At 53.9% G+C, this 24877-nt stretch overlaps 4 protein-coding genes across 4 annotated transcripts; 2 read left to right on the top strand and 2 right to left on the bottom strand.

The window, feature by feature from the left end:
* Window positions 1–1017: 1017 nt before the first annotated feature.
* BDZ83DRAFT_749802 (WD repeat domain-containing protein) lies at window positions 1018–6567 on the bottom strand (the record flags this gene model as incomplete). Its single annotated transcript, XM_060513820.1, has 1 exon — window positions 1018–6567. One exon carries the CDS (start codon window positions 6565–6567, stop codon window positions 1018–1020), a length of 5550 nt encoding a protein of 1849 aa, XP_060367805.1.
* A 795-nt stretch (window positions 6568–7362) lies between these two features.
* Window positions 7363–10786, top strand: BDZ83DRAFT_611939 (uncharacterized protein). Its single transcript, XM_060507689.1, has one exon. It carries the CDS (start codon window positions 7541–7543, stop codon window positions 10481–10483), a length of 2943 nt encoding a protein of 980 aa, XP_060367804.1. The 5' UTR covers window positions 7363–7540; the 3' UTR covers window positions 10484–10786.
* Window positions 10787–11111: 325 nt separating this feature from the next.
* BDZ83DRAFT_790279 (uncharacterized protein) lies at window positions 11112–11998 on the bottom strand (the record flags this gene model as incomplete). Its single annotated transcript, XM_060515708.1, has 2 exons — window positions 11112–11622; window positions 11705–11998. 2 exons carry the CDS (start codon window positions 11996–11998, stop codon window positions 11140–11142), a joined length of 777 nt encoding a protein of 258 aa, XP_060367803.1. The 3' UTR covers window positions 11112–11139.
* An 8526-nt stretch (window positions 11999–20524) lies between these two features.
* Window positions 20525–24805, top strand: BDZ83DRAFT_649354 (inositol polyphosphate kinase; the record flags this gene model as incomplete). Its single annotated transcript, XM_060510265.1, has 1 exon — window positions 20525–24805. The coding sequence occupies one exon, from the start codon at window positions 20525–20527 to the stop codon at window positions 24803–24805; it is 4281 nt and encodes a 1426-aa protein (XP_060367802.1).
* Between the last annotated feature and the right edge of the window lie 72 nt (window positions 24806–24877).

The following is a 24877-nucleotide window of genomic DNA, read 5'->3' as shown; positions in this document are numbered from 1 at the left end:
TTAGTCGTTCCCCTTCCCAAACCGGGAAACTGGTTAAAAAGGTGTGAGTGGGTGCTACGCAGTAGTTTGCGGTGACGGGGGAAACTTTTCCTGCCTGAAGTTCGGACGATAACTCTGGAATACGTGATTATGTACCTTACCTGCTCGATTCGTTCAGCGACCAATTTCCCCTTGAAACCCCAAGACTCTACACACACATATATATATATAATTTTCCCGAGGACCATGACCCGACTCAGGAACGTTTTCACACGCAACTTGTGCATTGCGTTGGCCATCAAATTCATCAAATCATGTGCCGCCTTGGCCATCGTCCAAGTGAAAAACACCTGGCTTAATACGAGGGCACCCACCGCCTGCCCGTTGATTTCAGATACTACTGCAGTTGGTATCTGATACTACCTAGCCTGTGTCTGTACGCCGTAGCACTTCACATGTCTACCTCGTACTCTGGAAGTGGATCACTGAATCACGATCCTATCACCCACCCGGAGGCGCCGGCTCGGCAATCATGACGACGACGGAGTGGGGGGACCCGGCTACACGGTGCTACACCTTGCCCATCAAGGTACGGCGAACATTCCCCGCGGTACTGGCACTCACGCTGCGGCAAAGGCACAAACGTGGAATAAGCATCGTTGAATAAGGTGATGTAAGTTACCTTACCCAAAGGCATCAGCATCACCATCTTGAACCAGCATCGAAACCAAAGTAATGCATATACAGAGCCTGTATTCTCTCTTTCATGTTCCTGAAGCAATGCTTTCTACCGTGCTGTACTCGTACAATACTCCTCTCGTTTCAGTCATTAATAATAGTGGTAGTCCCCTGGCTCCCTTTTCGATAATTACCCAGACGCCTTTCTTGTTTTCGAACCCCAAAAAAAATCTTCCATATGGATGAAAAAAGATAATAGAGAGAAGAAGAAAAAAAGACAATCGCCCATGCTGTACTCAAAACGCCTAATTCTTTTGGGCCCACCTGCTCCTGTTGTTGTACATCCTTCCTCTCTGCACCTCAGGCAAAGCTGTCCTCTGCGTTCCAACGGCTGCTGTCGTCAGCCTTGACGGAGACCGGAGCCCGCGCCGGTGTTTGCCTCTGGGCCGGCGCCGGCGCCTCACTTGGAGCTTGAACTCCGACTGCCGGAGAAGCAACAATCGGAACTTGGGCGACATCGCTAGGAAGCAGACCTTCCTTCACCAACGCCTGAAATGAAGGGTCGCGAGCAAGCATATGCTGCCGCTTGACGGGCAACCCGTCCAACAGCTTCAGCTTCTTGCAGCATCCCACAAAAACAACCTGGTACAGTCGTCGCCGGAGACGCGTCGTCTCGTCGAGGCGCCGGGCAAACATGGCATCCCTCTCCGGATCGGCCTCGGGGAGCGTGAACGGGTCCGCGACGTGACCTCGGTCCGCCGACACGGTTACGTGGACCGGTGGGTAGAAGCCCTGCGTGATTGGATTGTCCCGCAAATCCAATTGCGTCAGGTGCGGGAAGTCCGTCAAGAGTTCCGTGACTGTGGTCGAGTCTGCCAGGCGATTGCCGGCAACAAGAAGCTTCTTGAGCCGGGGAATAAATCGAATGGGTGACATGTCTGCGACGGCGTTGAAGTTAAGGTTCAACGAGCGCAGGTTCGGCATCAGCTGGCCGAGCCCTTCCGGCAGGCAACGGAGCCCGCAGTTGGCTAGTTCAAGCAGCTGCAGGTTGAGGAAATCTACCTTGGGCTCAAAAGTGCCAATGTAGTTGCCCGAAAGGAAGAGTTTGCGGACTTCGTAAGCCGAAGAAAGGAAGGAAAGATCCAACTGAACATCACCACGTTGCTCTCTGAGGGACAGGCTATCCAGGTGTCTGGCCTTGGTAAAACCAGTAATTTTGCTGATGCGGTTCCTGTCCGCATGAAGCAGGCGGACAGCTGGCAGGCGACTAATGTCAAGCTCCAGGATGTCGTTGTCGCTCAGGTCAAGGTACCGCAGACCCTCTAGACCTTGGGCATCTGCCGCAGTAAAGGCTTCGAGGCAGTTTTTCGAGAGCTTGAGAGTCTGCAGTGAAGAAAGCTGTCCGAGTTCGCGAAGCTCCGAAACTTTGTTGCCAGTCAGGTCAAGCTCGGTCAATCGGTGCAGCTTGGTGCCATCGAAATCGGCCATCTCGATCTGATTGTTGCGTGCCCGGAGCGAGAGAAGTCCATCATGCTGGTTCAAGCCATCCAAAGAGGTAAGCTTGTTGTTGTCGGCCCGCAGGCTCCGGAGATGAACGAGGTTCTTCAGCGCTGACAGACTGGACAGGTCGTTGTTAGAGATGTCGACGTATTGCAAGTTGGCGAGATGATCCCACGATGTTAGCTCAGTCAACATGTTGTGCGTCATCTTGAGTTGTCGAATTGAAGTTGGCACTCCGTCGAGATGACCGATGCTGTTGTTGGACGCGTCCAAGCTCACCAAACGACCACAAAACTCGTCCAGCATATGGAGGCTCGACAAACGCTTCTCGCTCATGTCAAGTTCCGTGAAATCCTCCCAGTATGGCTCAAATGGCTCAATCTCCGTCAGACGATCAACAAGCTCACGAACAGTCAAAGACAAAACCTTCTTAGAGCCGTCGCCAGTGACAAGACGCTGGTCCTCCACAATGTAGCTGACTTCAAAGCCGAATGACTTTTCGTGATGGTTCAAAGTAAACTCTGACATAGGGCTCAGGGACAAGTTGCCAACGTTATGGCTGATGATGGCGCTTGCGTCCGGGTAGAGGCCGCCCATTCTTGTCTTGCCGGGAGTCTTGATGATGAAGCTCAGACTCTTCTCTTGGTTCTTGGGAGAGACGTAGCTCAGAGCACTGTTCTCGCCCAGAATACTAACTTGACGCTCGTCAGCATTATCGCCGATGACACTGTCTTCTTCCCTTTCGTCGATTCGGGAGACGGGCCTAGGGACAAATGACTGGCCACGGAGCGAAAATTGTCGTGATGGGCCACGAGCCGGGGCTGTACGCGGGCGTGGTTGCAGCAGAGTCCGTCGTGCAGTCTTCGTCAAGCTTTGGTATTTGCCTCGTTTAGACTCCTCAATCATCGAGTCCGCATCCACGAAACTGCCCTCGTCATCCTCAAGGCTATCGATGTCCTCAGCGGCAACGTCCTGTATGATAGAGGCAATAGGCGAAGAAAATGATATCGTCATTCGTCTCCGGGACGGGGAGGAATCAACGATGCGATCCTCGTCCAGCTGGATCTCATGCTCAACGTCTCCGTCTCCTGCCTTGCTTTCAAGCTTGTGGAACTCGGTTCTTGCCTGCAGCGCGATATCGCGGGGCAGTGCCGCATCGGGCGACAGCGTCACAAAGCCTCTGCCCGACGAGCTCCGAGGAGTGTCCATGGAGCCCTTGGGTGATTGTGTCATGTTGGCTTCCCGCTCTTCAGCCTCCTTTTGTGCCGTCACCAACCTCAAGTGCAGCATCTCTTTCGTAATGTCGACGGACAAGTCAGGAATACTCGCAAAAGGGTCGTCTTCACTATCCTCGGACGGGATGACAATATGCGAACTTTTAGGTCGGATGCTCTCGCCCCTCCGTTTGATCCAAATGTTTTGCTGACGATCAAGATACATGCTCCCGACCTGATCCGGAATCAGATGCGACACACTCTGCGGCGCAATCGTTTTCCTTGACTCGGAGCCTCGAGAGGAGCCTGTGTGCATGGTCCGGTTGGTAGATGCCCCTGACGAGTGAGTACCGAAATCGTCATACTCGTTAGAGCCATCTCGCTGTCTGTTCGGGTTCGCGGAGATACGAATGTTGGGGGGGTCGCTGATGGTTTCGTCTCCTCCAAGATATTGGAGGTCATCGACATTGTTTCTCGAGCGGCTGTTCTCTTCGATCTGTCGCTCAACCTCCTGCGCAGCTCGGATGGCATCTTGAGCTTGATCCATAGATCTAAGCGAAGATGTGATGACGTCTCCCATGTCGCTCAGCTCCTGGTACTTCTTGAGGTAGTCAAGAATCTCTGGGTTCTCCTGGCGTTGCGGTGCTCTTTGCACTGGCTTTCCTTCGCGACTCGGAGGTCGAGACAGTGGTTCCCTGGTCGACTCGTACGAGTCGTCAAAAGCAGGACTAGGCTCGCCGTATTCCGCATCGGATTCCTCTACGCTAGTCAGGCCGCTAGGGGCCTTCACGCCATTTCGGATCATGGCCATGATCTTGCCAGCCTCATCCAAGAAGTCCTGAGTTCTGATAGAAGGCTTACGGTCTGTGTCGAGTGTCGCACTGCGATCATTGCCACTGGATGTGAATTGGGACCCACGGTGAGGGGTGCGTCGTAAGGGCCGCTCTTCCTCTTCGTCTTCGTCTTCGGCATAGTCCTCGAGCAAGTTATCCTGGAAGGGGAACTCGCCAGCTTGCAAAGAAGACCTCGAGCTGGGGGTCGGAGTTCGTGGGCGTAGGATATGGCGGGTGGCCAGCACGCTGGGGTGTGCTCTTTGTTGCAAACTTCCTGGGCGAGCGTCTTTGCGCTTCTTGCCCATCATGCTCTGCATCAAAGCATGGGTTTCCTGGACGGTGTCCAGAAGTGCATACCGCTCTTCCCTCCCATACGCAATGTCTGACTTGTGCAGCGTCCTCCTCCGCTTCGGTGTCGGGTCCTTCGATGGAGAGGTACGTGGTCGCTTCCCTTCTGATGCATCGCGTCTTTGCGGGGTACCTAGCATGAATGCCTCAGCCCCCGCGAACTGGACGTTGCCTCTTTGAACGCTTCCTTCGCTGGCTGATGGTGTGTGCTTGGAAGATGAGGCAGTCGTAGTGCCAGACTTTGCTCGCTTCCTGGGAACAAACATCGAGGCCTCATCTGGCACCGGCGACCCCGCGACATGCTCGAATCGAAGGACAGACTCTTCATCTTCCGGTTCATGTTCGGAACCCTCGTCGTCCTCGAAAAATTGGGATTCCTCCTCAAGCCGGATAGACAAGTCTTGGTTGAATTGGTAACCTTCGAGGTCACCCGCACCAAACTGACTCACAGATCGGGAGCTCGTGGCTGTTTCTTGTTTTGGCACGGATAGGTAGTCGCCAGGAGCAGTGTGCGGTCTTCGGTTCCTAGCAGCTGGGGCAAATTCACCGCTGAAAGATTGCCGCGATGATCCAGATGTTTGATCCTCGAATTGACTGATGCGACGGAGCAGCGTCTGGTTTGTGAATGTATCGTACGGGCCAAACAACTTCAAAGGACTCGTGCTATTCGTTCCCGACGTGCCAGGTTTCTCCGGACTCGGATTTGGCACGCGCGGAGGTGGTGGGCTCTGGGACCCGAACCGAATCGAAGTGTAGCCGGGGGAGTACGTTCTTACACTTGGGAACTGCTTGGGTGTGCTAGCCTGGAGAGACTCTTCAGGGAGCATCTCAGATGTGTCAACGCCCATGCCAGGACTGAGACCTCTGTACCTGAAGGATCCATCACCAGACCGGCCACCGCGCCGAGTGTTGAGGAAGCCTCCCTTTCGCGCATAGTCCTCGGTCGTCTCTGCTCTGTCGCTGTCCACTTCTTCTATACTGCCGTCCATATCGAAGTTGAGCTCCCCCTGTGAGTCCAAAAGCATCTGATCTATGCGCAGTTTCTCTAGGCGATTCTGAAGCTGGTCGACGGGGAGTTCGGTGGGGGCGGAAGTCTGTTTTGCTTCATCCTGCTTCTGGCGCATCAGCGTGAGGACGATCGGACTGAAATCCTCGTTTCGGATGACACTCTGTCCGCTGGTCTTCCGAGAAGCGTCATTTGGTGGTGCAAGCCCTGAAACAGAAGCTGCCAGACTGGATTCCTGAGCAAAAGTATTGTCTTGCTGCGGGCTTAGTTGACTTTGATGGCTTTGATCAGGGGAGTCGTCGTTCATCTTGTAGGTAATGTGCGGCGCGCGTGGTCTAGGGCTCGGGCTCGGGCTTGGGTCCATGTGGCTCCTGCCATCTGATTCTTCCTCGTCATCTTGGTGATCCTCGTGCTGGCGGTGGAAAAAGGGCGGGCTAGAGGGCATTGTTGTGTTTTGTCGCACGCTTTGATCGGCGATGGAATTATCCTGGGGGGGAGAAGGCGGCTTGAACATGTTTTCGAGACCTGTGGCTGCGGAACAGAAGAGATCTCGCTGTTCTCCGTATGCGACGTCGCCGTATACTAGCCTGCGCTTCCATTCCGGAGTGTCGCCGGCTCCTCGCAGCGGAGACGACCTGATGGATTTATGATGTACAGTATTATGTATGACAGAGCCATTTGTTGAGGCTGAGAATGCGCGACTTGTTTGACGTGATTGGTCGTTGGGCTTGATCTCGCGGGAAAGCTTCGAGGGGCCCCTTTGGGATAGTGGAAGATTAATGTCATTGGTGCTTCGTTCGCTCAGCACACCGGTGCTCTTGTCGCTGTTTCCAGCACTCGAAGGTCGTATCCTACTGACGGGGAGAGGTATGCGACTACCGGATCCTTTCCCGCTTGGTGTGTTGCTGCTATCTATCGGCTTCAGAGGCGGCAACTGAGCTGGAGAAGTCTCAGATCCAGCTTGCGAGGGCCAATCCTCGGAGAGGGAGTCGAGCCAAGCATGAGCCATGGTGGGTTGGCGTATGCGATCGGGGTTGAGGGACTTCTGAGACTATAAGCAGTCCATCGAGGGGGGTGGCAGATCGTCGTCGTGAGTTGATGTCGCGGTTTGCGGGGTGCTAAGTTTGGTGGCTTGGATGCGATTGAAGTCTGTTTACGCGGGCAATTGCAATGCAGAAGTCGCGCGGGAGAAAATGCAAATGAATAAAATGCAGAATGGTAAGCCGAAGAAAATGGCGAAAAGACTGCTGGCGAAATCGCCTCTGCTGCGTCCGCTACCTGCGGTGACGTTTGGTCGTGATGTGGGAAAAAAGAGGTGTTGGTATTGTTTCGTGGGGAACGCGGTCGAGCGATCGCGTTTGGGGCCGGCGTTATGTCAATCTCAAAAGCCCACCCTCAGTGTTGAATTTCCCCGAATAAACATAACTAATTCAATGTTATGCTTGATTGGCAGGCCGCGGGTTGCTGTGTCAACCGCCACAGACCAATTTTTGGATGGAACCAGGCCGGGCCATGGCCGTGACCCAAAATTCCCCGATCGTCCGATGGCGCTAATCGTTATATCGAATCGTGGGGGCTACCTCTTTTTGTTGCATTTACCTGTTATTCGACATGGAGTAGGATCCTTGCTGACCATCTGCGCCACAGCAGGTGCTCCAGCCACTGCAACCGTGAGATCCAAATCAATTAAACACGATATCACGTGTGGACCCGCCCTAGACGCGATCGTGCGTGCTGGGTCGCGTCGTCTGGTGAACGTGCACGGTCACCGACCCGCCCAATATGGGACCTCTTTGTCTGTTCATGTTTGTGCAGTGCGCTGGGCCTGGGGACTTTCGCCTTTCAACGACCGACGACCGCAATCCGGACCACCGCCCGGCGCCAATGCGACCGTAGCGCTTCCGACTTCTCCCCTCCCTCGTCCCCATTCCGTTCCTAAGGCTCATGACTTTTGACAACAAAGGTCTCTCCATACCAACACGATGGATATGAAGGATGGCTGGAGAGTCCGGCAACTGAACGACGAACCGATGTACTGCGAGGCTCCCCACGACGAATCGGATATCTTGTGCGCCAGTTCTGACCACGAAGACCTCGAGAGCCTCAAAGAGAGGAGACGTCGATATGAAGAGGCTGCGACTCGATTTTTGCAGGGACATACACCAAGGCTGCTATCTACAGTTCTAAGAGGCCCTTTCGAAGGACCAGACGCAAAAGGTTGGGTGAATCCATGGCAGTCAAGACGGAAACCAACGTTAGCTGCCACCCCACCACCACCACCTCCGGCTGCTGTCGTCAAAACAATCACGGAAGTCGAGGAAACCATTGTAGAAGAAGTGGATGTTGAGGATGCAGTGTCTTGCCATCTACCGAGCCCGCGAAGCCTGGATCAACCCAACTTAAGCCAGCACCCTTTCATGGAAACACACGAACTAGAACGAGTCAAAGCATGGCGAAATACCACGGAATCTGTTAGTGACACACAGGAGTTTGCTTGGTCACTAGAAGCCTCTTTTTCGCAGCCTCAATCACAGACACAGCGTAAGCGACGGTCAACAGGGTCAGAATGGCTTAAGCGGCAAGACACCAAACGACGAAAGGCAGATGATACAAATATTGCCTGGGAGGACTCGGCTGCTACCCAGCGGGATGGCGCACGACTGAGCCAAAACGTTATGCAGAAACAAGTGGACGCTACCATGGAGGCTGAGACTGCAAGCTTGGAGAGCTCTCAAATAAACCCACAAACCCCGCGCAAGGCCTTGAACTCAAGTGCCAGTCGCCCGCACCAGCAACAACTCTCACAAATATCCAATAAACACGCCAGTACTGCACAAGACGAGATACCAGCGCCGCTGAGCACTCCGATCCAGACTCCCCAGTCCAATAGGAAGGCAGTGGTGAATACTGGAAATGATGCTCCCCCCAGCAGTGTTGTCACTGTGGTCAAGGAAGAGGAACGGAGTGAATTCGAGACGCAACAGGACGAAAGTTTCTTATTCCGTGCAAGGCCAAGAAATCATGCCCTCAATCCCTTGAACTCAAGTCCCTTGAAGAGAATGTCCTTCGGCCAAGTTTCTTCCGCCGCTTCCACTTTTTCGAGCGAGAGCGACTCCCAAGGCGATGTCCAAGATTTGGAGGGTGATACTTGCATGGCAGACGACACCAAGGCTACCTCCCCAGGATCCAGCGAGGAAGATGGAGACCATCATTCCCCAGAGAAAGACGCAGCGCAAGGACGGGAGAGCGGCGACTTTATATCCGAGCCCCGGCGCAGTGACATAGCCCTCAATGCGATGGAAACCGACGTGTGCCCTACGAAAACGACGGATGGCGAAGTCTTAGAAATGGCTGAGAACCTTGTTGAGCATCTACCAGCTGAGACGGCCGCAACAGCAGGAATCGCGGATCTAGCATCGAGCCAAGAACCGACGATTGTTGCAATTGCTGCATCACAAGAACAAGCAGACAATTTGCCATTGAAGGAAGCCAGCCCAGTGCCGCAACCGCCGACGCCAGAAATCAGAGCCACTTCACCAAAGGAACCAGCAAGCCAAACCTCCAGCTCGTTCGCGGGCATACTACCAAACCTCTTCCCTCAGAGTCCCTGGTCGAAGCTGAGCCAATTTCTCATCCCGCGTACTCCTCGTCCGCCTAGCAACACTGATCAGAACCACCAAATGACTGGTGCCAACTCGTCCACTGTCGAGGGCTCCAGCGCTTCACAGACACCGGCAATACCATTGATTGCATCGGCTGTAGAAACAGTTGTATCTGTTGTATCTGTTGCTGGAACACCTGAACGAATAGTTGAGCGACCTTCAGCACGCACGACTGACAGATTAGTGGACGCAGCCAGTCTTCACAACAGCCCCGCCGTACCAGCTTCACAACAAAGTCCGTGGAATATGGACGTGCCAGTCATTGCTCCGCCTCAGCAACAACAACAGCCGAGGGACAGTGATGCAGCAAGTATCATCGACCCAAGCTGCCAAAGTCCTTGGACTGCGAGCCCGACCAAAATGCGTCAAGCTGCTCAAGAAGCTCTTATGTCAAAGTTCTTCAACGTTGCCGAACCAGCTTCGCCTTCACCGCTTGCCCCCACCGTCAATATGATTCCTGTAGGTCCGTCAGTCACTACTGAACAGCCCAACACTGCCGACACCTCAGAGCCAGTTTCGCCTGAGCCTATCTTCTCTATCAAGTCCTTTGCGAACTTTCTGTCCCCATCGCCCGAAAAGCCACGTCGGCGTCTCAATAAGGCTCGCCTTAGTGGCGGTCACCTGCCTAGTACGCAGAATCTGGTCGCCGCTACAACCAATAATCCATGGGAAAGCGTTAAAAAGTCAGCCAAGAGGGTCAGATGGGCTTTACTGCCCAACGAAGCCGAAGGCGAAGAATATGCAGAGGGCCAGGATCCTCACACGCCTACGATGCAAAGAGCTGCTTCGCCGCCGCCAGAGACCGCAGTAGCTGATTTGCCAACCGGTGAAGACGATCAGTATAAAAAGCACTTCCAAGCTGTTTCCCTTCGAAAAAAGCTCCATCACCATCTCTTACCTTCAGCATCTCAGCAAGTCTTGCAAAGTCCGGGCCCGATGGCCATGGCTGAGGCTTTTGTCTCGGCTGACTCGTTCCGAGCACCTCCAGCTTCGGTGGCCACCATGCATGTCGACGATGCCCCACTGGTACAAGACAATGCCGAAACGCAGGAGTCCGCCGTGGATGATGTTGACGACATCCTTCGTAACCTTAACGAGTTCATTGAAATGGTCGATGTTGAAGCTGATCTCGCGAGAGCCAAGGAAGAAGAGCAGAAGCAGATTGATAAACAACAACAGCAGCGAACAAGCCAGCCTGTAAGCAAAAGCTTCACAGGGGGCTTCACTTTCGACGGGATGATGGACGCAGGAGTTTGGGATTGAGAGAGTCTCTGATCAAAGGAGATGTTACGGACGATGCATCATATATGAATGTTTTCGGATGCAAGCAAGGAGTACCTGCGCAGGCGGCGTCATCATGCGAATTATTATATACTAGCGAGGTGTTTGGGGTCAATGACAAAATACCACATCATGGGCGGAGCAACTGCTTTGCTTTACTTACTCTACGACGAATAAGTAGTTGCTACTTAGTCCATTTACTATAGTTAGCTGTTCCGTCTTTAGCAAAGACCGAACCTTTGTCAAACATCATTTAGTCAGTAACTTGATCCTCGTGCAACTGCTGGTGTGAATGATCACTTGGCTGTTTGCAAGATAGGCCATGCGATTGAAGCTGGCTATATTTCACGATGTCTCTCGGAATGCCCGCAGACTTCCATCGGTACACGCACTAGACTCCCAATGCAGAGGGCCCTGTCTGAAATTTGTAGACGCGAAGTACTCTACCGCTACTAGTCCTCTATCTTCCCCCTTGAATCCAAACAACGGAGAGCCTGATCGCTTGCGAATGATAGTCCACGTGTCTGTACTGAGTACTGTAGTCTCGATGCTAGCAAATCAACACTGTCCAGGCAATCAGTCCTCCATTACCCAAGAGCTACCGCCGAAACGCTTTAGAAGGAGAGAGGGCGAACTCACTACATGATGACCGGGAAAAAGCACTCCAGCGTATACGCAACCCGATCCGCGTAACTCGTCACGGGATTACTCTGCGATATATTCAACGAGTGCGTGACGGTCCTCATGACCCCCGTCACAGCCAGCGTCGCGAGCCGGACCTCGGTGCTCCGCACCAGATACCGCACGAACCCGATCCGGAGACCCGCCTGCGCCGACGCCGCTCGCGTTTCCGCGAACGCGCCGAGGAGGAAGTAGGCGCTCACGCACTCGGTCATGGCGAGCGGGCAAAAGTAGCCAATGTGCAGGCCGTTGATGAGGCTCTGCAGGCCGCCGTCGGCTCGGAGGATGTGCTCAACGCGGAAGACGATGATGAGGACGCGAACGACGAGGATGGCGAAGAGTGCTAGCCAGAAGACTGTGGTGAATATTTTGCGGCGTGTGCCGCGTAGGATGTTGCGGAGGATGATGTAGCTGTAGAAGGGGAGGCCGGCTTCTTGGACCTGGTTGTTACTCGTGTAAGTCATTGGCATTTTAAGTATCTCAGCAACTTCAGTCAGGGTCTCTCTCGGCATCCCTTCTTACCATCCAGAAAAAGTCGCCAAAAGCCGCAACGACTGCTTTCCTTTCGAGAGGGTAGTACGTCTCGTCGTAGTAGGCATAATAGCACAGCCCGTTCGCGATAGCCCCGGCCGCCGAGGAGACGATGGGAACGATGGCAACCTTGGAGAAGGAGGTGATGCCAATGACGAGGAATCCAAGGAGTACGTTGAGCGCTCCGACGGTGCTCAGCGGCGACCAGCTCAGCTCGAAATAGGGCAGGTTGGACGGCGACTTCAAGGTGCTGTCAAACACGTTAAGTGTACCCGAGGAACCCATACCCGTTAGCAATGAACTCTGGCTGATCCAAGACGCCGGAATTCGACTGTCTCTCGGAGCCTCATGTGTAGTTGTTGCCAGTAGCTTTCAGGCAAATCCTATGGTTCGTCTGTGTTTGAGTTGACGTTGACGTCTGCTCCCAGAAAGGGGGGTTGGCATTTGGAGCGTATGGGCCATACATGAGTCTTCAGGTCTGTCGACGGCTGGAGAGATGCCTTTCTCAAGCTCGGCTATTGCTATCAACGGGCCGCCGGGCCGTTTTCTTCAGTCTCCTAGCCGCTGCCGTTTATCAGCTTCCAAACAGATCGCCGGGTCCGTGGAACAGCAGGCTTCTTCTACCTTTGGCATACAGACCTCAGAGAACTACGGAACAGTGGGGGCGGGGTGTTCCAGAGCGAGCAGTTTGAGGAGGATATCGGTCTCGGAAGGCCTACAACTAGCGGGTTTGACATGAACCTTCAAGAGGCTTTATCTCGGAGCCTCACTGTCGAGACGAAAAGAGATGAACCTAAATTTCGTACGGACGGGTGCGGTTGACGCCGCGTGCTACCGGCGGCACATCGCGTCGGCACCCTTCGCAGGGGATTCGGCCCAAAATAAGTTTGCTCACTTGAGACTGGAAGATCTAGCTCTTTTTCTTTGCCTGGTTTCGTGTCCGTACACGGCGCGGCTAAATTCTGGGAAGACTAAATGGCACGACCGCAGAGTTACTGCCCTAACTTTCGACACACTTGCCGTTTTGATGCCAGGTAGCTGCGACCTTTAAACACGGTCTCCTTCAGTCCGATATGGTTTAAATCACTGGTGTTTTCGATCTTTGAGCAGACAGCTGTCAAATGTTCCTTCTGCGACGATACCTCGGGAAGGACCCAACGTGCGACGCAAGCAATGCCCATTTCCAACATCAATCCTAGAGCTCTGATCATACTTACGCGTTTATCTAAGGTTTCACCTGCAAGTCAAACCTTATTGTGTTCAAGAACACTTGTATTAGTAAAAGATGTATTTCCGCTCTGGAGCACTCTGTCGGCTCTTTATAAACTCAATATAGACGTCGATGCCCGTCAATCCAAAAGGGTGGCTGAATATTTATCAAGACGGAGTTCCCTTGCCCGGTCGAGAGAGCTACCATCGACTTATGGAAGACGTTTATCAAGACCGTAGTCTTGATTCGCCAAATCCATGAGACAGAAACCGAGGCATGCGCGAGCTTCAATAACAACTAATAGCCAAGGAATCAAACCCTCGGTCTATTACTCACCCACAACCCCGTCTCCAAATATGTCTTGGACCCAGGTCGCAGTCTGTTCGAAAAGCCCAACCCAGTGATTGAAGTTATCCACTCCCCGCTAAAGACAATACACCAACAACCACTTTCATCTAACAAAGATTGAGTAAAGCTCAACCAATCGACAACATCAAGTCATATCTTGAGGTCAGACTCCTTTCTCTCTCCTAGGTTCAGAATGGATGGTAAAGCCCCAAGCATACTCAACTTCCCTGATGGCTCACAATCTGACAACCCCTAATTCAGGTACAGTTTCGCCGAGCATTCTATGCTGCTATGCTGATCTCGCCGTCGAGAAGCCATATGCTTCTTACCAACTCAGTGCCACCTCCCAGGCGTTCGCTACCTTGAACACGAAGTCCAACACGGACAAGGTTGTCTCAATCTCAACTCAACCCTCTGAAAGAACTCTATCGGCGACAGTCTTCAAAGCCCATAGTATGTTGGGCGAGCTACACACCCATCATAGCACCCGCCATCGAGTCCTGGCTATCGCGCGTCTCTTTCAGTGACATTTCATACTCAACGACGATTTGAAAGCCTGATATGTGCTTGTGAACCTCTTGCAAGACGCCGTGTCAAAGGCATAGCAACTCACGCAAGATGTTACACCACCAATCTCTAACTGTTGTCATCATGCCTACAGTTTCGAGATCCAACTCAATTTGCTCCTCATATAGGTGAGATATTTAGTGCTTAACGACAGCGAGTTTGTCTGTGGTTGGAGAGAATCTTAACATATAGGGAATCCGAACAACACATACCCCTTTGACTGGAGATCGCAAGCTGCTGGGGCTTCACGATCATCACTGAGCGGGGACGAACCTCGAGTGAGGTATTCAGCCGGCGTATCTAATCAAACGTAAGCATGCGTCGAAGCAAAAAAAGTCTCAGTGATCCCATTACCAGCCTACTCATCTGCCTGCCTGATAACGATTATTCACAATTGAAGAGGAAGGCTCTACTTTCACAATTCAACTTCGAAAGAGCGTAATGCTGCCAGAATATCACGATTATAATGCCCTTTGGATGATACTTGAAGACGGAAAACCCGGCTCACATCTCTCTTTCACTAGAGACTAAACCCAACTTTGCGTCAAAGATATCAAAGGTCTGGGGACGGTTTACGATCTTGTATCTCAGACTACTGGTCAATCTCTGAATAATCTACATGATCAAAGTCGCGTCTTGCTACCATCAGTCGTAGCCTATGTTCAATGCTCTACCGACAATCCCTTTCTTGCCACCTGATCGAGAGTCTCTACCAATGTGATTGAGGTGTGAGTAAGATGAAAGCAAGAGCGGGAGACCGAGATAAAGAGCGCGTTCCCGAGGAAATGACTTTCTCGAAACCGAGAAACAACTTGGATTTCGTAAGAAAAGAGTGAACGCCGCAGCTTCTACCTCAGTCTCTCGACACGCCCCTGTTATGCTCTGCTATCTCCTTCAAGACACTTGATATCCGCTTACCAAATCTGCCATCATATGACACAGGGACATCGGAGGCAGTACCTTTCCGGCAGCAATTAACAAAAGAACGAGCTCATTCCTATGCCCAATCATCCCCCCCCTCCCCAACACAATGACCTTCAATCCACGACCCACGTGTTCTAGAACACACAATCACCACAAGCAAGATTCTATCTAAACGTGTAGCTCAGGTAGCCATCCGACTGGATAGATCCCGATTTCCATCAAAAGGGCCCTACGTGAAAGACATATACCAGAAAGCTACTCTCCACTGAGAGACAGCTTGTCAGTGAGACAACATGACTAATTACCCCCTATCACAAGTCTCCTCCCCTCGGTGTCTCTTTCCGGGCTCTTATCCCCTGGGTCCGAAAGACTTAGCCGTGACCATCTAGCGGCAGTAGCTAAAGCCTCCCACGGGCTCACCGACTCACCGACTCACCGTCTCCAAGGTTCAAGGATCTCAACACTCGCGGTGAGCGAGTTTGCTGGGCTAGCTCATAAGGCCGAATCCGACCCAAGCAGGATGTGGGTTTCCGATTGACAGACCACATGGTTGCTCCCCGATATTTCTTTGGACAAGAAAATACAATCAAAAGGCAAAGAGTTTGAGGAAAGGCAGCTGTGAAGGTCAATGCCAGCCCCAGTGCGCTGGCCGCGCCCGGACTGTCCCAAAAAGAAACACCATCATCCCATGTCCGGACCAAGAGAGAGGACCGGGGGGCGCGTGTATACTACATACAGCACCTTCGGTTACCGGGCCCCATGTGGCCCGTATCATTGGAACATAAAGCTCTACGAGAGAGGGTCATCTGTACTTTCACCAGCGCAATGTTCGACTTTGAGTCTTTCCATACAATCTTATCCTACCTACACTTTTGGGACCTTACCCGGCGTATGAATAGTGTAAGAGATGAGCGATGCCCCTGAATTGGGTCTCAGAGGGATCGACAGGAACATTTTCAGGGCCACAGGCCCGGTGGCGAAGATGAAGCAGGCTGCGCCTCCCTGGCAATCCGGGGAAGGGGACATGGTTTCCGGCAGAGCCTCAGGGGGAAAGTGCGAAGCTACAATAAGACGAGATTGCTGTCTCTCACAGGCTATGCTTTTATCACGTGGGTGGGTTGATAGGATTCAAGGCTCAGGTAGCCTCGAAGCTTGACTTCAAGCGGGCCAGCCCATGTCAGGATTATACGACTGAAATCTAATCTCTAAATGCCCAGTAACAGCAAAGCAAGTCCAGAATTTGGCCTTTGTACCTACGGATGAAGAATAGGACCCAACTATGTCTTGGGGCAAGTCAAGCCGAACCGTTAGTATCACGCCCCTCTGCGACGAGTGCACAACCAAGACGCCAGAAGCACGCCATATTGTATGATCGTGGGAAACACACCTCGATTGCCACGAGGTCAGACAAGATAAATCCGTCTGAAAAGAGTACCATCTTTGGCGCGGCTATCATGCAGCCCATTCTGTACCCGGTCGATCATACCAGAGTACCGCGCGGGTCTCCCAGGCCTTCCCTATTTGCCATGTAAGTGCACACACGGCCCGGCCACGTCTTGCTCATAACCAAGGCAGGAGAGTTCAGTGCATAGACTTGAACAACTTTGGGCCGTTGTCTGTTGAGGTCGAGAGCCAAAGCAAGTCAAGGGGTGGGCGACGTACTGGGTAACTTGGGTTGATGTCTTGGTTGGGCCGTTGCGAGGCGGTCTGACGAGCACGTTGTTGGATGATTGGCGACGAAGGGTCCATTGGAGTTCTGGCAGATAAGTTGCGGATTGGGCTTGGCGCAAGCTTGTTCCTCCAGACTTTCGGGGAAGGGGAATGGAACCCCTCGAGCTGTTCAGAACCCCAAAAACATTGGCATCTGCAAAGGGCATTTTGAGACGTGTCAGAAAAGCGAGGTGCGTTTGGCGTAGACCGCAGATAAACGCTCCGTCCCGTCTCGACTGCCTTTGGCGGGGAAACTATTCCGCAGACCGACGAAACAAGGAGGAATGATGTTGAAATCGAGGCGAGTGGCCGGGGCCGGGTCTATGAACCTTGCAGATACACAGGGTCGACGCTACACTGAGAGAGATTGCCAATGGTCCGATGGAACCGATTGCGGCCTCATTTTCAACGTGGTCTGTCTTTGGTAATGGGTTGGTGGTGTACTCGATTGACTAATGCGATGATGCTGTGGAACATTTGCGATAGTGGTGCTGCGAAAGCGGATCCAACCGTCCACTATCTAAATGACACCTGGATGGCTAACGATTTAGGGACGTGCCGATGAGTTGGTCGCCCGTCTGTCTCGTCGGAGAAATGGGCGACGTCTTCTTTTCAATGCCCTCAGGGCGTGCTCTTCAAGACGTGCCGCAGTGTAACCACACCCACTGGAAGAAGGCTTCCATTCATTTGCTCTTGGCGGATGACGGATGGAACCATGTTCAGGCCCGGTCAGCAACCCGGACACCGGACAAAACAAGCGAGGAGAAGACCAGCCAGCAGCCCTGGGACAGGGACGCTAGCTAGTGGTCGAAGGGTTGGCCCGCACCGGCGATGTGTGGCATCCTGGGGAAACATCAGGGGGTCCGGTAAAAAGGATTATCAAGGGTGCTAACAGACGCTAGGTGGTTCTGGTTCGGCTCTGCTTCTGGCATCTGCTTCTGCTTGGATGGAACTGATAGTCCGCGTACGCCAAATACTGAGTATCCCGCCATCTCAGTGGCATGCCAATGCTTTCAATTGTGCCGCCATCCTTTGCGCGACCAAGCGACCAAGCGACCAAGCACTCGTCTGATACATCAAATTCCGGTAGGCGAGACACCGAGGACTGTGTGGCCCTTAAGACGGGCCTGTAGAATCGAGGGAAACGACAACGTGCTCTCTGGAAGTTTCGGGATCAGCGGCTGGGCAAATTTTGTCGTGTCGGTGAAAGGGAGAAGGTAGAATTTCGAAAACCCCCAGCTGTGCCGGCATGGCGCGGTGTACACTGCGGTCTGAGATATTGCTAAGCCGGGGAACGGACCCGAGATACTGTCGTGTCCAGATACCTGTAGTACGCAGTGACACTGCTTACATCATGGCGGCAGCCCTAGTCGTTTTGCGGTACAGTTCGTCAATTACCCTTGAGTAATAGTGGTTCCCGTGACCAAGACCTAGGTACCTGAAGACAAAGGCTCTTCAAGACGTTGGGTGAGGCTGTTGTTCAAGAGTCGCAAGGTATGCTACAGGCAAGATGCAGGCAGACGGAGGTCAGCCGGTTGATGATCCCAATGGCTGAAGGGACGAAGGTTCGGCTCCTCCTTCTTTGTGGCCCGTGGGAGAAGGGATACTTGTTGCTGGCTGATGCTAGCTAGGGCTTCTCCAACCGTTTGGCGTTTAGGCCCAAGACCCAAGCCCTCTGCAGACTCTATGCGGTCAAGTAGTGTGTGATGCTTGGTGGTCTTGACTCTTGGTGGTCAGGATTGGATTGGGCCAGTGAAGACGTAAAAACCTAGGAACGATTCCGGGCTGGCTAGCAATGCCCCTGGCGCTGGTGAGTTTTGAGGTTTGTTTTCCTACATAGGCGTATACGGAGTAGCTGGATGTGTCCAAGACGAGCCAGTGGGAGGGCTCCGGGAGCCAAGTTAGCAATCCCGTGGACGGCGTCACACCGTACAAGCGGGGTTTAGACGAAGGGCTGCTGGGTTGATACTGGAAGCGACTAGGGTCACGCAGGGGCGCCCGCAGCCGTGGGAACGCGAGCGACGGGGGGATGGCCATGTTTCGATTGACTTAGCGGCATGCGCAAAGCCAGGTGACAGCTTGGGTACCCGTACTTGGTAGAGGCGACGGTGTTATTCTTGTTGTGTTGCGATGCGATGCGCCGTGGAATAGTAGAGAAGATCAAGTGCGGCATAGCCGGTGCTTGGGGTACTTGTTTGCCTGCTTGCTGGTGGTGTCAATCATGGTGCATAGATAAGAGAATCACATTCTTTGAGTAGGTAACTAAGTTGTCCATAAAGGCCACAGTTCCACGACCAGGCCGTCGTCGACTTGGATGTGTGGTGTCACATCTGGGAAAGGGAGGGTGAGCGAGGGTTGATTCAAGGTGGTGTTGATGTCAGAAATTGGGTTGACATCCGCTGCCGCGCCGACGGGAGCTGATCCCAAGGGATTATCTCGATGCTTGAGCTGACCCGATTCAAGGCAAGTGCGGAGTACACTACGTGGCTACTTTATCAGATGTACGTACGGATACAGCTTCTATTTGCAACTTTCCATGGGAATACCGGTACCTAGAAGAGTGGAAAGATGAGAGTGGCTCTTTCTCGTCGTAAATGTTTCCTCCCCCAGGTGCCACTACTTTCCACACGTGGGAGTGGCAGAAGTACTTTTCACGTGCATTTGCTGGGAAAGTATACATGGATGCCATTTCGAGAGGTTGCGTCCTTATCCTCGGTACTTTGTTTACCGCCTGGTGAGCCCCTCATTCAGAAGTACTACGTACAAATTGTCTTGGCCTCCCTATCGGCAGCGCCAGGGCCCTGGACATCCCTGCTCGTTACGTCCACTCCTCCGCCCCGAGGCGTCGCGCCGTCTTTTTGCTAGAACTTTGGCCCCCGCTGTTATCAGCAAAAAAGGTGCGAACCCCAAACCCCAAACCCCAACATGCTCTCTCTTTTGGGACCTCCCGCTTTCGACAATGACGATATCAAGTGAGTAGCTCAGGATAAGAGACTGCCCTAGAGCGCATCTGGAAGTATAGTCGCTCATAATTTGGCTGGGAGGTTACCTACAGGTCGAGCTGCCTTGAACGTGATGGTCATTGTGTGTTTGCCCCTCCAACACACACACACTCTCTCACACACATTCTCATCCCCTCACTTATCAACCCCAACGTGAGGAGATGCCTCAACTTGACTGACTATGCACTCGACTGGGCAGTACTCCGTACTGGTGCCAGATACTCTTCTAGGTCCGAGTAATCGGGGATGGATCTTTCTGCCCAGTCTCATGAGATCGAGACCCAGAACTCATGAGATTTGAGCATCCACACACCTTGCGGTACTCAGCCCACAGGGCAGCAGCAAAACCCACTCACCTCCACCGCTCACAGACGCATCGCAGTGCATCACATCGCATTGGCCCTGGCATTCGCTCAGTATCTCACTGGCTCGAGCTATCACATCACTATCGTCGCCAGTCACTACTCACCACTCACTCACTTGCTCAAGTGCTCACTCACTCGGACGGACTCCTTCAGTTTCCTTGAACCGAGCCTACCTAACCTACCTATCCGTACGGTATCCGTAAGGTAAGGGAAGCACCAAAGAACCAATGGAAGGTACCTAACCTTAACTCAGGCACCTTGTAACTTGTACCCTCCCCCCGGCCTCTCGTCCCGACCCCGGGCCCCTGGCCTGCCCTGTCCTGTCCCGTTCCCCCTCTGGGCGCTGGACGCTGAGCGCTGGGCGCTGGGCTCTCTGGTCACTCGCTCACTCCCTCCTTGCCACTGTCCTGCCCAATCCTGCGCCCACACCTTTTTCCCAGCCCGCCCACTTTACTCTTTCCTCTCGCCTACCGCCGCATGTCGTGACGTTCCTTTCCATTTCCCCCATTCTTACACCTTACCGAACCTCCCACACACACACACTTCCGTCACTCACTCACTCACTCACTCAACCACACCACGCAGGAGACGCAACCACGCCGCTCTCTATCCCTTCTGCCGCCCCAGAAACAATCGGCGACCAAATCCTCCCATATCGTCCAGACTCACGCCAGATGTTTCCCTCATGTCCAGCCCGCCTCGTAACGCCGAAAATGCCGCACCCGCGACCCTGGTGAGCCCCGCGCATTTGTCGTCGTCGTCGTCGTCGTCCACTCCCAGTTCCGCCTCCGCTTCCGCCCCCATCATCTCCAGTCCCAAGTCCAGTCAAAGTCCCAGTCCGAGAGATCCAGCTGCCAACCCGACTGGTCTCGACGAACCTGGTACCGAGTCTGCTACTGATGCTGGTCTTGCTGCTGCCCCGGTCGCTGCTCCTGCTCCTACTGCCGCTGCCGCTCCCCAACACCAAACTCTGCCTCAAGCCCCTCCGCAATCACTTCAAGTTCTAGACACCCCCCTAGCCCAAGCTGCAGATCCACCCCCTGCCACGGCCGCTGTCACCCAGCACCAGCAGGATGTCTCGAGCCATGCCGACCCGAATATTAAAAAGCCCCGAGGCCCTGCTGCCCTCCCGAGGCAGTCCGGTCCGTCCTTGCTAACCCAAGCCCTCGCCTCAGCTCGCGGCATCCCTTCGAGAACACATTCCCACCAAGACCAAACATCACAACCTTCCAGCCAGCTGTCCACCCGCTCGCTGCCTTCGCCTACCGCCGACTTCGTCTCTTCCAACGCAAACTCAAACTCCAACCCATCCTCTGCTACTGCTGGCCTGGATCCTCTCGCCGTCGACGACCTCCGCAATGTTCCCTCCCTCCCTGGCCATGGCGCCTCAGTAACTCCCCGAAGCGCTCCTCAACCCGGCACTGTACCCCCTTCCGACATCACCACCCAAACCGCTGCTGTACATACCCCCGACGCCGACATGGAGATAATGACATCGCCCACCTACGATATGGCCAGTTTTCAGGGTATTCGAGCTATGCTGCTAGATCATCGCGACTTTCTCAAGAGTGCGCGCTCGCCTCGTGGCAGGGGTTCCTCCTTGGAGCGGGTTGATCCGGAGACGCGAGCACAGGGAGGGCTCCGAAAAAGCAGAGCTCATTCTCACTCCACCAGCCCAGAGGGATCTCTCAGTTCAGTCGCACAAATGGATCAGAAACTACACCAGGATATCACTACCGTGCCTGAAGGCCGACCGAAGAAATTGGAGCATCGATTCTCCGTTGGACCCGAGAAGATATGGTCGATTGGGTCGAGCGAGGCCATCGACGGACAAGAAGATGGCCAAGTGGAGAAGTCCGTTCACGAAGCCATGATTGGCGCCGAGCCCAACGCTCGCAGCCGAAAGGCTAGCTACAGTCTACGATTCTTCCGAGAGGGATTGCCCAAAGAGGAGAAGACGCCGGGACGCAGAAAGGACCAGCGCCCCAAGGAGAAGCCCTCTCTGAGCTCAGATTCACAGGAGCCGCTTTCGTCAGACATTGCCATTGAAGATTTCGCCAAAGCTGCCAGTGCACAACCTTCGCCTAGGATTCTCGACAAGAAGGACTGGGTGCCAAAGCAACTGGAAAGAGTCAAGACTTTCCCCCTTCAGTCGCCCCAGGCTGGTGAGACCCCCATCCTGACCGACTCGCCGACTCAAGATTACTTTGGGTTAAGGAAGGTCAATGGCGACATTTTCCACAAGGTGGATACCGATGGCGCTAGACCGGCCAGCAACACGTCCGTTCCTGCGAATGGAGAGAAAGAGAGCGACGCCTCGCTACCCTCGATTGATGAATCCGGAGCGGTTGAGACCCGACGTCTGTCAGCCGACAGCAGCGACCCTGGAGAAAGCCACGAGGAGGGAGACGAGTCTTCCGAGGAAAAGATTTCTTCAGCTGTGTTTGTACCGCACCCCGGCTTGGAGGAGGCTGCAGAACGCGAGAGAGACGTCGCGAAACCGAGACAGACGCCCGGTCGCACCATATCGAAAGCCAGAGCCGAGGACTTTCACCCGTGGCTGGTGAAGGCTGATGAGCCCGAGCCCGAGGAGGAGCTGCTCTCTCCTGACCAGCCTCCCGAAACCCCTTCCAAGTCGAAGCCGAAGCGTCTGCCCGGCGAGCCCAACATTACTCTACGTGAGGTTCAACCGGGCACTATTGAGGACGTGACGGCTGAAGAAGAGCCGGAGCCACCGACGCCGAAGCACATCCCTGCACACATTGATGACCACGCGCACCATCATCAAGTGGAGCAGAAAGAGCCTCTCGAGGCCATCGAACTCATCCCCTACAAGCACCAGGTTGGCGGTCACACCACACTTTGGCGCTTTTCCAAGAGAGCTGTCTGCAAACAGCTCAACAATCGGGAGAATGAGTTTTACGAAAATGTGGAACAGGATCATCCTGATTTGCTCTCATTTCTCCCACGGTACATTGGTGTCCTGAATGTGACTTTTCACAAGCAACCCCGGCGCAAGTCGACCCACAGGCGTGATGATGCTCCTTTGCTGGAGCGGAAGCCGACCGGAGAGATTGGTGCCACGGCGTCAGTGGACGCGACCAAGTCGAACGGATCCAACGGCGCGTCTCAGCCGAGCCAGGAGCACCGTCGCATCATCAGCCAGTCACTTTCTTCCGCCCCCGAGCCAATCCCGACGGTGACCTTTGACGATAACTGGCATATCCTGCCCCGGAATCTGCTGCAACCGACGCCTCCTCCAGTAGTCATGCCGACTCGGGGTCGAAGCACATCATCTGCAGGTCTTCCGGACAACCCTGAGCAGAGCAAAATGGCATCTCCAACAAGGCCTAGCCTGGATGACAGGCACGCGAATAGCTGGGGTGCAACTACCGTCAATAAGCGGCTGCGCAATGAGGTGTTCAACGACGTCTTCTTGAAGCAGCCAATTCCGATCCACAAGCACCGCCGCCCACACCAAAAGTCAATGGCTTTTCGTAAGCAGCCGACATTGAGGCCAGCTAGCTCCGTACCCGACTTGGTGCGCAGACAGGATCCGTCTGCCGTAGAAGGTCACGCACCTGAAAAGCCTAGCCCGCTTCGGCCAAGCAGCTCCTCGCCCCCTCCTACAGAGAGCATTGCCATGGAGCGCCCGAGCCATCTCGAGGCTGCCGAGGCAGAAGCCGAAGATAGCGATGTCAAGGACGTGACTGGTACCAGTGCACCGGAGCCGGAAACTCTTGCAGACAAGATTATTGCTCAGAAGAAAAAGAGACGTTACTCTGGAACAGGCCTCCGACGGAAGCCACGAACAGTGACGGAGTCTAGAGGACATCTCAAGTACTGGGAAGAGGCGGATGACGCTGGTTATAGAGGTGAAGACGAAGGCGGGCAGTCCCTCATCACGTCCCAAGTGAACTCGCCCATGATCGAAGCGCCAAGCACGAATGGCACAAATGCCAGTGAAGGTGCCGCGAAAGAACTTAGTCTCCCAGTGCCTGCTGCTGATGCATCTCAAGCCGACGTCCCGACCGAAGCTGAGCACTCTACGTATGCGTCAACTGTTCCGTCCGAGGTGCCTAGCCCTACCCAAGAGTTCCGCAGAATCCCGCGACCTGTGAATCCGAAGGAAGCGCAAACGCAAAGAGACTCCCGCGTCGAGTACTTCCTCCTGTTGGAAGATCTCACGGCAGGCATGAAGCGACCCTGTATCATGGACCTAAAGATGGGCACCAGACAGTACGGCGTAGAGGCCACGCCCAAGAAACAAAAGTCGCAGCAGGGCAAGTGTGCCAGGACAACCTCGCGTGAGCTTGGCGTGCGTGTATGCGGACTCCAAGTCTGGGATGTCAAGAGCCAGAGCTACGTCTTCAAGGACAAGTACTTTGGGCGTGATCTCAAAGCCGGCCAGGAGTTCCAGGACGCTTTGACGCGATTCTTGTACGATGGCGTCGACTACTCAAGCATTCTGCGACACATTCCGACTATCCTGCAAAAGCTGGACCACCTCGAGTCGATCGTCCGAGGACTGGACGGCTACCGATTTTACGCCGCCAGTCTCCTCATGTTTTACGATGGCGACACGACCAACGAGGGTAATGAATACGATACAGTCGTTGACGATTCCACGACTGACTTTGCAACCGACACGGAGGAGACGTCGGCTTTGCGCGAGAAGAAGAAGCAGAAGAAGAAGCGCGGCATCGACTTCAAGATTGCCGACTTTGCAAACAGCCTGACCAAGGGCGACCTCGCAGAGGGAAAGCCATGTCCGCCGCGGCATCCCAACGAGCCGGACCGTGGCTTCCTACGAGGTCTTCGAACGTTGAGGAAATATTTCCTCAAGATCCAGAAGGATATCCGTGCTGAGATGGGGCCGGATTGTCACGGACGAGGTCATAGTATGGATGTTGATGAAATTGATATCGACCACGTCTCGGATGAGGAGGGGTCTGTCAGCGAATGAACTGGAGGAAAAGGGAGAGCTAGGAGGAGGTGTCTCTTTCTTCATGTTGATAATTTGGGAAATTATTTTTAT

Source organism: Colletotrichum acutatum (genome assembly GCF_030867785.1).
Source record: "Colletotrichum acutatum strain CBS 112980 chromosome Unknown BDZ83scaffold_22, whole genome shotgun sequence".
In the NCBI taxonomy this organism is placed as follows: Eukaryota; Fungi; Ascomycota; class Sordariomycetes; order Glomerellales; family Glomerellaceae; genus Colletotrichum; species Colletotrichum acutatum.
Note: the sequence above shows the minus strand (reverse complement) of the source record. Positions and strands in the feature narration are given on the sequence as shown.